The sequence below is a fragment of the Rhea americana genome, unplaced genomic scaffold, assembly GCF_003343005.1.
Source record: "Rhea americana isolate MKP2758 unplaced genomic scaffold, rheAme1 scaffold_71, whole genome shotgun sequence".
NCBI lineage: Eukaryota > Metazoa > Chordata > Aves > Rheiformes > Rheidae > Rhea > Rhea americana.
Genome location: NW_028186879.1, coordinates 862,238 through 874,780, shown reverse-complemented (window position 1 = coordinate 874,780; position 12,543 = coordinate 862,238). Strand labels below are relative to the sequence as shown.

The 12,543-nt window shown below is 37.1% G+C and overlaps 1 protein-coding gene across 1 annotated transcript in view; it reads right to left on the bottom strand.

Annotated features, from left to right (window-relative positions):
• FLT1 (fms related receptor tyrosine kinase 1) overlaps positions 1–12,543 on the bottom strand; it is a 119,228-nt gene that overhangs the window by 72,356 nt on the left and 34,329 nt on the right. Inside the window, exons 5-10 of the mRNA XM_085321801.1 lie at positions 11,884–12,046; positions 11,660–11,796; positions 9,937–10,111; positions 7,821–7,938; positions 5,675–5,844; positions 5,105–5,264 (exon numbers count right to left, since the gene is read on the bottom strand). Of these exons, the coding sequence (XP_085177927.1) occupies positions 5,105–5,264; positions 5,675–5,844; positions 7,821–7,938; positions 9,937–10,111; positions 11,660–11,796; positions 11,884–12,046 (923 nt within the window). The remainder of the gene's footprint in view (positions 1–5,104; positions 5,265–5,674; positions 5,845–7,820; positions 7,939–9,936; positions 10,112–11,659; positions 11,797–11,883; positions 12,047–12,543) is intronic.

Here is a 12,543-nt window from a genome sequence, read left to right as displayed (position 1 = left end):
TGTAAAAGGATTTTCTTACGATAGAGTGGAAGGCACAAAGGCCACCCAGCCAATATCTTCAGCCAATGTGAATTTAGAGCTGAGGATCTGGCCACATGTCAAATCAAACAAAGGCATTTCTGAACTACCTGTTTATTAATGGCATCTGACCTACTTTTTCTAGCTTTATGGACTCAGATTTCCCCTTCCTGAAAATAGAAGGTGGCATGGGGAACAAAAACAGTCGCTGTGGACAAACTAATGGGCATCAATGTTTGCAGACATCCACAATTAAATTTGGGTGGTTCAGTACATTTCTAATTAAGTACAATTAACATTTGTTCTTTACTTGTTAATTTTACATACCTCACTGATGTTCCAAACCTAGTTTCCCTAGATAATCTATCCAAGCACATCCTAATGATTCTGCCTTTCAATCCTTTATTAATACACTGACATAAACAATGCTGAAATGCAATTAGACTGCTATGCACACATGGCCTGTTTCCTCTTTCACTGAAGCCGGGGGGAGCCTGGCTATGAACTTTTAGGATGGTRGGTTCAGACTTTTTCTATCTGTGCAGAGTTTTCAAGGCAAACATCTAGCTTTTGCCTCACTGTGATCCGTGACACACTCTTCCATGCTCTGCAGTGCTGCAGAGCTACTTCTGCAGAAAGTAATTTATATGACTCTACCTTTACAATGTAGACTAGCCCTGGAAGAAGGTGATTTTCCTTTCTTATCACTCTGAGTCAAATCAGTAGCAATTTCACTGAAGTCAATGGATTCACACTAGAGCATAACAAACTCTGTGGTTGTCTGAGATGAGGTCTCTGGCAGCAATACCAGCAATACCGTGATCTCTGCTGCCCACTTTTGTCTTCAAGTTCCAGCATCAACCCCTTCTTTCCCAATTCAGTCCATCTCACACTACCCATGGTCTTGCTGGCACAATGAAGCRAATGGGAACAAGTGAGAGGAAGTTGAAAGTGGAAGCAGAAACAGTTTTTGGTGGCTTCATCACCAAGAAGAATTCATATCCTAACATTATAGTCTGRGAGGAAGAATCAAGTACCATGCTTTCCAATGACTGTTTCTGTAGATATCTCTTCAGTACTGATGTATTTCTCTGTCTATCACCAAGAAGAATTCATATCCTAACATTATAGTCTGGGAGGAAGAATCAAGTACCATGCTTTCCAATGACTGTTTCTGTAGATATCTCTTCAGTACTGATGTATTTCTCTGTCTTTCTCTCTCACACACACATACACATACAAAAACCACAAAAGTCAAAACCCTTCAGACTGACAYGATGGCAAGGTTGTAAGCTGTTAATTTGATACTAAGTTTGAGGCTAAGTGTAACTGATAGCACAAGGAGAGAGATAGAGAGAGAGGCAGTAGAGTTGGGAGAGCTGRAATATTCAGGATAAAATGTCAGTGTTGCATCTGTTGGCAGTTTCTGAAGGTCTGATCAGCCAAACCTTGATCAGACCATGATGGAGATATTTCTTGAACTGCTCATGTGGAAATGTCCAGAAAGTGAAACTGCCCCCAAATGACACGGGCTGAGGAAGCTAGTGGTTATACCGAACAATATCAATATCCCATGTGCTTTTCTTGGCAATCTCTGCCAGACTACTTCAAGATAAACACAAATCTGCTGAAGAGATTCAAGTCAAGAAACATTAATGTCAAGCAAGTTCCAGGCATGGAGGCACTTTAAGCTCACAGRTTTTAGGCAGGAGACCAGCCCACAGCAAATCATGTTGCAGCTGCACCTTCATGCACCTGATCTGATATACTCCAAATTTCAGCAAAAATGCAGTAGGAAGGAACACCTCCAGTGTGGCAGCAAYGGGTCTGGGAAGGCTGATCAGTATTCTGGGACAAAACTCTCCTCTGCCATATCCACWACTGTGGGCTGCTCAGCCAATGCAGATCTACTGAAATACCCGGTCAGCCACAGCGAGTCCTGGCTTGGAACATGGTATGTATCTGCTGCTTTTTCTGGAGTAAGCGGTTCCTCAGAGAAAAACGATAGTCTTCTAAGAAAGACTAATCTTTAAGGGTTTTTTTAGTTGTACTTTATTTTTTTCATTTCATCTTCCACTGACTTTTGCCTGCCATCTCTGAATTTCTGGCTCAGTTTTACTTGATTTTTGTATGTTTACTTGCTGGRGTGAGCATCACAAGTTAATCTTTCTATTGATCTGGTCAGCTTCATAGCTAGTATCTAACAAAAGGTTATTTAGCYGCCATAGAGTTTGAGCAGAACAATTTTAATAGAAAATAAAGACTAGAAAATTTTAATTATTTAATTGTTGGTCTCTCTGTAYTCCAAAAAAGACAATTTTGTTGACAGACTCTACAGCATTTTAAAAAACTTGCTATGCCAAGGAAACTATTTGGCTGGCCTCCTGTTATTGGCCTAAGTGTTTTGTAGGGGAGAGTTACGTAAATTGAGTATATTAATCTTGAAGTATTAAAATATGTCTACATTTTATTTAAAAGCAATAGAATCCACTGAAATATTTTTAGATTTCTGAAACAGAAATACTGTCTGGAACAGAAATCAAAAGAGACAGCCAGAGTACTCAAAGGTTTCCATTAAGGAACCCACAGTCTATATTTTTTCAAAAATTGAAACATCTGACTTTTACTTTGTGAGTCATTCCCTTCTTTCACTGATAGTACTTAAGTGATATAAAGTTAAGCACATACATAAATCTTTGAGTGAACAGAAGCATGTATTGCAAAGTCTTTGCAGCAAGAGCAGCTTTTTATTCTGAATGTGTGCAGTGTCCACTGGGACCTTGATACTTGCTCAGGATATAGTGAATGATGGTAACCTGTGTGGGTTTATTGACTTAAGGTGACAATGTTTACATCTGTGCACAGAAATAGACACTGCACAGTGCTGGGCACAAATAGARCAACATTTTAGCCATGGAAACATAATGCTGGGCAGCTAAATCCAAAGAAAGGTCTCTAATGAGAAAATAAAATTCAATTTTGGTCTGCTGCACAAGGTACTTGCACCATTAATCTGTTGCTTAAGCAAACATTCCCTTGTATCTCTACTCAGTCCTTTGTGTGGAGGAAAGTATAGGGAAATAGCTGGGATTAACAAGTTCTCCAGCGAGAATACCTAAACTGGCACAGATGTCAGCATGAGCCRTGCCAGCTGCCAGGCTAATCCACTTTGCTAGCTTCCAGGAGCAGGAGACAAGAAGTAATTATTCAGGTGTATTGATATTGTTAATTGTTACCCTCTTTTTCAGAGGGAGTAATTCAACTCATCCTATACAAAGCATTACGAACCGTGTTCTCCAGGCTCTACTTCTTCTATGAGCTTTTAAAGGAGAAGGAAAGGGAGAGGGTTAAAAAGAATTGTAACAGAATAATTATGAAGTAAATTTGGAAGCGTGTCTGGAAACAAGCTTGTAACAGAGCCAACAGCTCATGTTTAAATTGTTACATTTCTCTTTTGATCACCTGTTAAAACACATTTCTAATTGCCATTTAATTGAGTCTACTGTGTAGCAGATTATTAAACACCTGGTTGAGTGTATTACTCTTTATTTCTGATGACATAATCTTCTGTGTTGTGGTGCAGATCTGTGCTTGTTAACAGAGGGAAATATATGACAGTGGAAGAGCACAGCTCCAATTCCCAAAGAAAAAGAAACAATTTGTTTATCAGCACCACACTGTGATTTCAGTCCAAAGTTTGCATAAATGTATAAATACTCAAAAAAACCTGAACGATCCAGATTTTTCTTATATGCCTTTCACAGGGCTTCTCTATTAAAAGACATTGTGATTTCTTTCACCTTATATCTTACTTAGAAGCAAAAATAAATTATTACTTAGAAGTTTTCAACTGGTGCTTCTAGGGTAACATAACAGATAGTGAAAATACTGACCTTACCTGTCCTCGAAATGGAGAATTTCAGGTTATACCTATGATACCAAACAGAGAGATTGCTAGTGCCACCTCTTGGTGAGAAGGGCACAGAAATCCCTGGCCATTTGCATAATCCCAAAGAAAGGCCTAATGGGAAAAACAATGTGGGCTTCTCGGAAGTGCTGACCAYGCTTCTGCTGATCCAGAAAGCAGTATGAACATCCTTAATTTGAAGTAAAGTGTTTATCCTATTTAATTCATTGGGTTTCTTGTATTCTTGCAATTAAGCATGTACTTAAATGTTCAACTGGACTGGTACTGAAACTCAATTCAATAACAGTTTTAAAGAAGCTAAATTCTACGTTAAGTCATTAACTTTAATTAAAACTAAGGAAATTTTGGTTCCTAAATTTTCATTAGCTGTTTAAATATCTTTGTAGTGTTGCATTCTGAACAAGTTGATATTTGAACTCTCTTCTAGCAGCTTAATATTAATTCTATCGTGAGTGTCAAGTATTAATTGCTAAGGTTGTGTCAGAACTCATGATTTAGGATGTGCTTTTGATAAGTGAATCAATGCATAAATTTGTCATCCTAAGAAACAAAGTTCCAAAGCAGACTTAAATGTGAAAGAGGATCAGTTAAGTGCTACATCAACGTCAAGCAAGTTTGTATGATGTCATTTATATTTTACCCTTTTGAAATATCATCTGGAGATGGCTGGGCATATTTGACTTGGCGAACTGAATCTRTGAGTCAACAACATATCATAAGTCAGATCTGACCTTCATAATAGAAAAAGTTTTTAGATTATTTCTATTGAATTAAAAAAAAATCAAACACAGGGGAATTTCCTCGTGGATGACAACGTTAGAAAGCATGTGTGCATTGAAAGGTGTTCTCTACAAGGCTTCTCCCATAAAAATTAAATCATAATTACTGCCTCTGGACATTGCACGGATGAACAGAAGTAAACTTTAAACATAAATAACAGTACAAAGCAATGGATCTGCCCACCATTTTCAAATAATGATGTGGATAAACCTGCATTTTGCCTACATGCTTTGCTTCAAAAATATATTGATTAAAAATATACAAACTCTGCTAATTAAAGAATGGTCATTTCAAGTTTTATTTCTGAAAAAAAAGGAAAATATTTAAGTGTAGTAGCAAGTGAAGATATACTAAATACAAGTAGAGAGGCTGTCCTACCTTGTTTTAGAATGGTTTTGTCTACAGGGATACCACATCCATGTGATTTTAGGCTGAGGAATACCATAAACAGTGCATGTCAGCACTTGTTTGCTGCTCAGTAAATACAGATTGGGATCAGGGAATGATGACACAGCATTTTCATATATCTGGGGTTTCACTGTAATGAGTAAAAAATTGAAAGAAATTAAAAGCAGCTCATTTCCAATGTTTTGCATATCCCGAAAATGCTACATTCCTGCAGGGTGAGTAGTAAGAAAAATCCCCAGGAGAACAAAGGGAAACAGCAGTACAAAGATTAGTCAGATGAGCAGTTACTAACATATTTAAGTCATCAGGAACAAATATGTGACCATGGAAGACAGCAACCCTTCTAATGAAAACCAGTGCCCATCCACTAATGCCAAGATTAGAAGATGGGTCTATCACTCCACACATGGGGCTTGGTTTTGGGTCCGTGAATATCAGTGAGAAAATTCATAATTACTTGAACTGTGCAAGATCAAGCATTCACTGAAAATCCAGCATTTGTATGTTTAGGAGAAGAGTGGGAACATACTGTAAACTTACCATTTACTGTAAGGGTGACAGTAAGATTCTTAGACAAGTTCCACTGCCGTATGCTCAATATTACAGTGTAGTTTCCAGCATCTTCTTCAGCAACATCCTTGATGATTAATGAATATTCTTTAATCATGTACCGGGCACATTTTTCTGCAGCAGGTAGCCCATCTTTTAACCTGTTTAGAAGAATTCCAGAAAGCAAAATTTTGAAAAACAATGCTGTTTAAATAGTCTATGTTATTCCATTTCATAACATTTCTCAGTCTTTGGTTAAGAATCAGGTTTATGGTTTGAGATTTTGTTTACCAGAAGATTATTCTTCACTTAAAAATAAGACTGCTAATATTTATAGAACACTTTGAAGAATACCATTCAATATGTTAAAATCGATAGGGATCTGACAGGACTCTGTAGTATTTGAGAGTTAATCAAAACTGCAACCCTGTCTCTGAAGATTCCAGTTTTCTGTGCTTGTGTCTCCATTTAATCTACAAGACAACCATTCTGGGTAAAAGTCATTTGTGCAAATAAAGTTTGCATCATCTAGTACTGATTATTTCTTTATGACCTCAAAAATACATCCCAGGACAAAGTATTACAGTAGCCTAAGCACAGCTGTGATTTTAGGAAGAGGAAGAGTAAGTAGATTAGATAAGCATTTAAGAATCAGATATCCTGCTATCAAGTGGATGTTTTTAAAGATAACAGAAAATCAACATAGAAAGTACTAGGTGTTGCTCACACACAGATTCCTGAATAAGCAGGTTTTTTTTTTCTTTTTGAAGTCTAAAATACTACATGAAGCACATTTCAGTAGGCTGCTGTGTGAAGAAGACTGGAATGATATTAGYAAAGAGTGCAATCGAGTTCTTCAATATAATAATGGACTTAAATTGATTCCATGTTTTAGTAAATATTTACAGGAAAGTCTTACAGTCCTTACAAGAACACTAAAAATTTGGTCTAAGGACTGTGGAAAGTGTTACATTGTACCTTCATTTCAAGAATCACAGAATGGTTGGGGTTGGAAGGCATCTCTGGAGATCATCTAGTCTAACCCTCTGCTCAAAGTAGGATCACCTAGAGTAGGTTGCTCAGGGCTGTGTTGAGTCGGCCTGTGAATATCTCCAAGGATGGAGATCCACAGCCTCTCTRGGCAAGTCGTTCCGGTGTTTGACCATCCTCACAGTAAAAARCATAATATCAAAGCATAACAAAACAAAATCCCCTTATGTTTAAATGGAATTTTCTATATTTCAGAAGTTTTGGATCTCTACATATAGTCAAGAAGTCCAGACATTAAAGAGAGAGAAAATACTGTGTTAATGATGAACATCAGCTCCACTTTCTCTATCTAATTTTCCATGTGGAGCTGTAAATGCAAAGGAGAGAGTAAAACAAAACAAAGTGTTTGGAGTAAAAATAAATTCTGGCTGAAAGTAATGTGAACTCTGACTGTTCATGTATGTATGGTTTGTTTTCTTAATCAGTCTTGTCACACACCCTTTGTTAAAGTGCAATGAATTGAGCAAGAGCTATTGCTATTTACAATGATTTAAACAACAAAAAACCCCTTGAGATCATAAATAGATAACATTGTTTYATATAAAGGTGCTTGGGTTAATACAAAAAACTGTTTAAAACATTTCTTAATGTAGCATATTTGAGCCAAAGTGAAAGCTCCAGTCACTAAAACCTGTGGACCGCCATATAATAAAGGCAGCTTTCATTGCTTTTCTAAAAGTACACGGCTATGCGATCCATCTCTGTTGCCTTAAGGAAAGCCTTCTTTTCTCTTAGGSTCTAAAAAACAAGTTCAGGTCTCATATTCAAGTCTGAGTGAACTCGAGTGCATCACTTCAGATCAGTAGAGAGATTTAACTGTGCAATATCCGCTGACTGCAATAGGAGACAGGTATCTGAGATTTAAACAACCTGGGCTTCCTCCTTCATTTGCAAAATGGAAATAATATTTTTATAAATTGTTAAAACTCAGGAAGACCCTGAAAAGTCCAGTAAAAAAAAAAGTCCAGTCCAATGTTAATGCCAGTTATCATTTGAGAGGTCTTATTGAGTATTTTATCAAGGTATTATTTTTCTTCTAAGAAGAAGTCCTGTGTGGAAGTACATGTGGAAGTAACTGTTATCCTACCATAAAACCTCTGGAGAGGGAAATGCCTTCACTTTCACTGACAAACGATAGGATTTTCTTCCAGCTACAGCCTCCAGTGCAGTTTTTCTTCGATGTTTCAACTTAATGAACATTTTATCTTAAAGATATAAAAGAAAAAGAATATACCTGTATTACTGATTTTCATCCTGCAAAAGAATTGCTATACAAAGAACAGGAAGGTAAGTAAAAATTTAATAACAATTAAATATCTTTATTAATGTTGGTGGTCACACAGCAGCATGAATAAAACCAGAATTCCTGTAGAGCTATGAAATGTAAAACTTCACCACAAGTAGACAAGATACAGCTCCCAGGCCATGGACCTGCCTGCAGAAGATATACTATAGCCAAATATAAAGTTTGTTTCAGTCAAAAWAAAAGGGCACTGGTTTCAATGCAAGTGCATCTACTTGAGATAAGCTAGTCCATAGTAAGTGGGAAGTTGAACTAGATGAACAGATGACCCCTTCACCCTTAAAAGCCATGAATCAATGAGCATTTCAAAAGAAAATATTCTGCTACAGAGGATTTGAATGATCTTCAGAACCAGTGAAAAAAAAGACAGAAACTTTCTAGATCATTGGTGAATAGCTGTTTCATTAAACAAAAAAAAGTCTTCATTGCTTCATTGGAACAATCTCAACCTGGTGGAATTTGTTCTTTTCCAGTTGTACTGCCCCATATTTCAAATCTGCTGTCAAGTTATCTGATTTCATTCGAGGCAATGCAATACAGTATTTGTACAATACATAGAAAAAAAATTTCCCCCAAAAGCATGCACACAAAGTAAAAACATTCAAAAGATGAAAATTTGTTTGAATGTCCTTTGATAGAACCTAGAGCACAACTGCGTATGGATTTTTGATATCCATTAAAGAAGTGCAATATTTAGTTGCATTTTCAGCATACATTGAAAATAACATGTACAAGATAACTCTGCAGCTTAATTCCACAAGTCAGCTACATCTAAAGGTACAACACTGATCTTGAAAATCCTTATTCATGTAAGGGTTCACTCGTACTAATATGGATATCTCATAGATTGATGTGCTAATGTGAGTAACGGTTACAGGCTAGCTTCAACAGTTCCAGGTTCTGTGATTTTAAATTTAATTTAAAAATCAGATTCTGATGACTTCAGGCTTATTTATTTGAGAATATAAGAAATGAATATCATGATTCATCCTGCGTTTCAAGTGACTTTAGTCTAAGCTTAGAGCAGAGAGAATGAACTGAAAGCCTCCCAGCAAATGCTACCAGCTGATGCCTAGTCCACACTTTCAGATGAGAGAAAGAAGGTAGACTTCACCAAACACCTGGAAAAAAAAATCAAGATTCTGACCATGAGTCATCTGTCACAGGGGAAACCTACAAAGTGCTTTTTATCATTAATACCAATGAAGCTCCAAGGATCCTGAATCATCTAAATTGCAGCAGAATACCACAAAAGACATAACTTCTCATAGAGTCACAATACACATATGCTTGAAATATTACTAGGAATATCCAGATCTTATGGATTTCCACATCCAGAAGACAAAGCAGACCAACCAGACCACAGAGAAGTAGTTTAAGTCTCCCACTGTAAAATCACATTAGTGAATTGTGGTATCTTATGCTTGTACTCCAAGTAACGTACATGTATCTATTTCTTTATGTTTCATATGGAACAATAATGAATGAACAATGGGAATGTTCATTCATCTGTTCCTTCAAAATACTTGTTCATTCAAAATAGGGAACAATGGATAAACATGGCAAAAGAGAAACTGGGATTCTTCTATTTAAATTAACCTTGTATATTCTTATTTAGAAAATGTGCTTTAACTTACTGCTTCTGCCAGAGCTGAGTACAGGGTCATCACAGTACTTAGCAGACAAAAGTGATCCAACTGTTCTTTAACAAGTCTACTACCAACAGGAAAAAGGAATCACGGAACAAAAGGCACATATTCTCTGTAGTCTCCCACCTTTTCCTACCCAAGTCTAGCATGCTGGAAATTCGTTTCCACTTTCTATCAAGATATAAAGATATTGTATGACTGAATTTTGCACATGAGCATTCAGTATTCTACAAATACAAACTCTTTCTTACCATAAACRAGGACTGTTGTGTTAACAGATTTGATTGATGGGCCACTCTTCACATGGCAGGTATACTGGCCTTTATCAATATCACGCACTCTGTCGATGACGAGAATACTGTAGAAAATATTGGCTTCTGTATTCTTCTGGTCAATACGCTGGGTTATAGAACCTCTCTTCCTTGCCTATAAAAACAAAAACAAACAAGAAAGAGTTCAGTCAAATCAATTACCATGACCATTAAGATTTTTCCTTTTACTCTACTGACTTCAACCCTTAAAAAAAAACAGATCACACCGTACAGTTCGGATATGCAAAAGATACCTAACATTTCCAAAAGATCAATGATAAAAATTAGAAGCAACATTACATACAGCAGTTCACTCTTATTTTAATTCAAATTGCAATAATATTCAAACTAGTTCTTCCCAGATGAAGATCATCCTTCTCTATGACCTATCCCACCATTAGCCCCATTTCTCCAACTTCAGCATTCCTCAGAAAACCCCAGAGCCACTGGGTGTACAGAAGCACATAGCTTGGTGTTTGGATTCGGTGTCCGTAGGCAGCAGACGTGTAGAAGATGAGGGCATTAACACAAGAAGGGGAGAATTCTGGAAAGGCTATAGACGGAAAAGTGACTAGATTTGGCAAGAGAATAACAGGGTGGAACTGAAGATAATGGGAGTCTGAGGAGTTATTTCCTGCAACTCCCCCTCAGCCTTTGGCCTCAAAGTTTATTTAACCCAGGACATTGTCATTGTTGTGTTATAAACACCGAGCACCCTTCAGTTGCCATCCAAATAAAAACAAAGCAGAATTTCACAAGTGTGGGCTTCTTAAGGCAATAATGACCAAATAYATTATATTCAGAGCGTTTCTTGTTGCTACGTTGTTTATTTCTGAGGTGAAAAAAATGCCAGGGAAAATGGCTACAGTATGCAAGAAGCGATTGCATTAATCCTTTCTATATAATGTAATCATAATTTCAGCTTGTGATTAGGCACAATGAGTGACATAATAAATGATCTTGACTTGAATCACCAGCATAAATCAAACTGACATGAAAGGAATGGGAGTTGTAAACCCTAAACTAATGTCAAATTTCTTATCAGCTTTACACGGGCTCCCTGGCAGTTATTCTGTAAGTGACAAATATTTATGAGGATGCTCCCAATGTGAGGGGAGGAGAAGTGCATTCAAGATCATTCCTGTAGTTGTCAAAACAAGAGAATTGTTCATGTGACACTTAACAAATGAGATTTTGGCTAGCTAAATCAAAATATCTTTTCTAAACATGCTTGAGTTGGGTGCCTGACTGTCTGCCAGTCTTTTAAATGAATGTGTTGAAGAAGACAGCTTCACTGAAAACTTTTTTGTCACGAGAGAGAGCTCCTGCCTGGGCTTGGGTGATAAATTTCCTATTGTTTCACTGGGTCGCAAAGAAACTCCCAAGGRTGAATCAAGTCTAATGATCACTTGTGATTATGCCATATAGCAGAGTATATTGTGTAAACGTGTTTACTTGTTCAATTGAGCACACACAAAAAAAAGGGGGGGGAAAAGGAAAAAAGAAAGAAAAGAAGACATAAAGAGACATGTCAGCAAGGGTCACAACAGTGGAATGCAAACCATGGCAAGCATTTTGAGGAAAAATTCCTCCTGGGATGCTCCATACAGCACAATGGACAGGAAACCCCCCATGAGTTCTTCATTTCAACCGCAGCACTCACCCCTCCGGGATAACTCCACGTCATCTGCACTCTCGTGTTCCAGGCTGCAGTGACGGTGCAATTAATTGCCAGGCTGTCTCCTTTGAGCAGCTTGACTAGACGTGGGGTGCTTAACTGGACATCAAAAATCGTGTTGGCTGTATGTCATGAAAAGAAAGAAAAATGAATAACTTCACCCCAGCAGAGTGCTTTCTGATAGTCAGTGACTGGAGAATGTTACTCACTTTCTCGGTGTGTTAGATACTTCGTGCTATACTTGTGTCCACCAAGAGTTGTCTCACAGCTCAGGAGCCCTATGAATTTGTATGTTGCCTTAGGTATCCTGAAACCTTTCATGTTGTCCCAGATTATTGTCTTGCCATCAGGAATTAGGGTTTCTTGTGGAATCTGAAAGTTGCAAACATATATCATAAAAATAACTTACCTTCATGCCACTCTTTAATCAAAAGAGTCTAATAAAAAGGAATAAAAAAAATMAAAAAAAAGTCAATCAAAGTAGAAAGGATGGCATTTAATTATGCAAATTTTTCAAGTCACGTTTTTATCACAAAATAGAAGAAAAATTTGGGTGAAGAATGTGAATGTTTTATTTGTTTCCAATATTTCATTATTTATAACAGGATGTAATTTATGATACAATAGATTGACAATATCATTAGTCTCAGTGCTTACACTCCTATTCTGTAGGCTCCCAGTTGGCAGCTGAAGCGCCTGTCTCAGAGAACCTTTGCAATTATGTATCCTGGTGTTACCACTGAGACACAAATGCACATTTTTCAATGGAGGTGACAAATGGACTTAATTCACTGTCATTTTGTGCTTTTAACAATTCCTGTCCAGATTCAATTTGATGCTTCTCATGTTTATATTGTCTAAAGAACTAG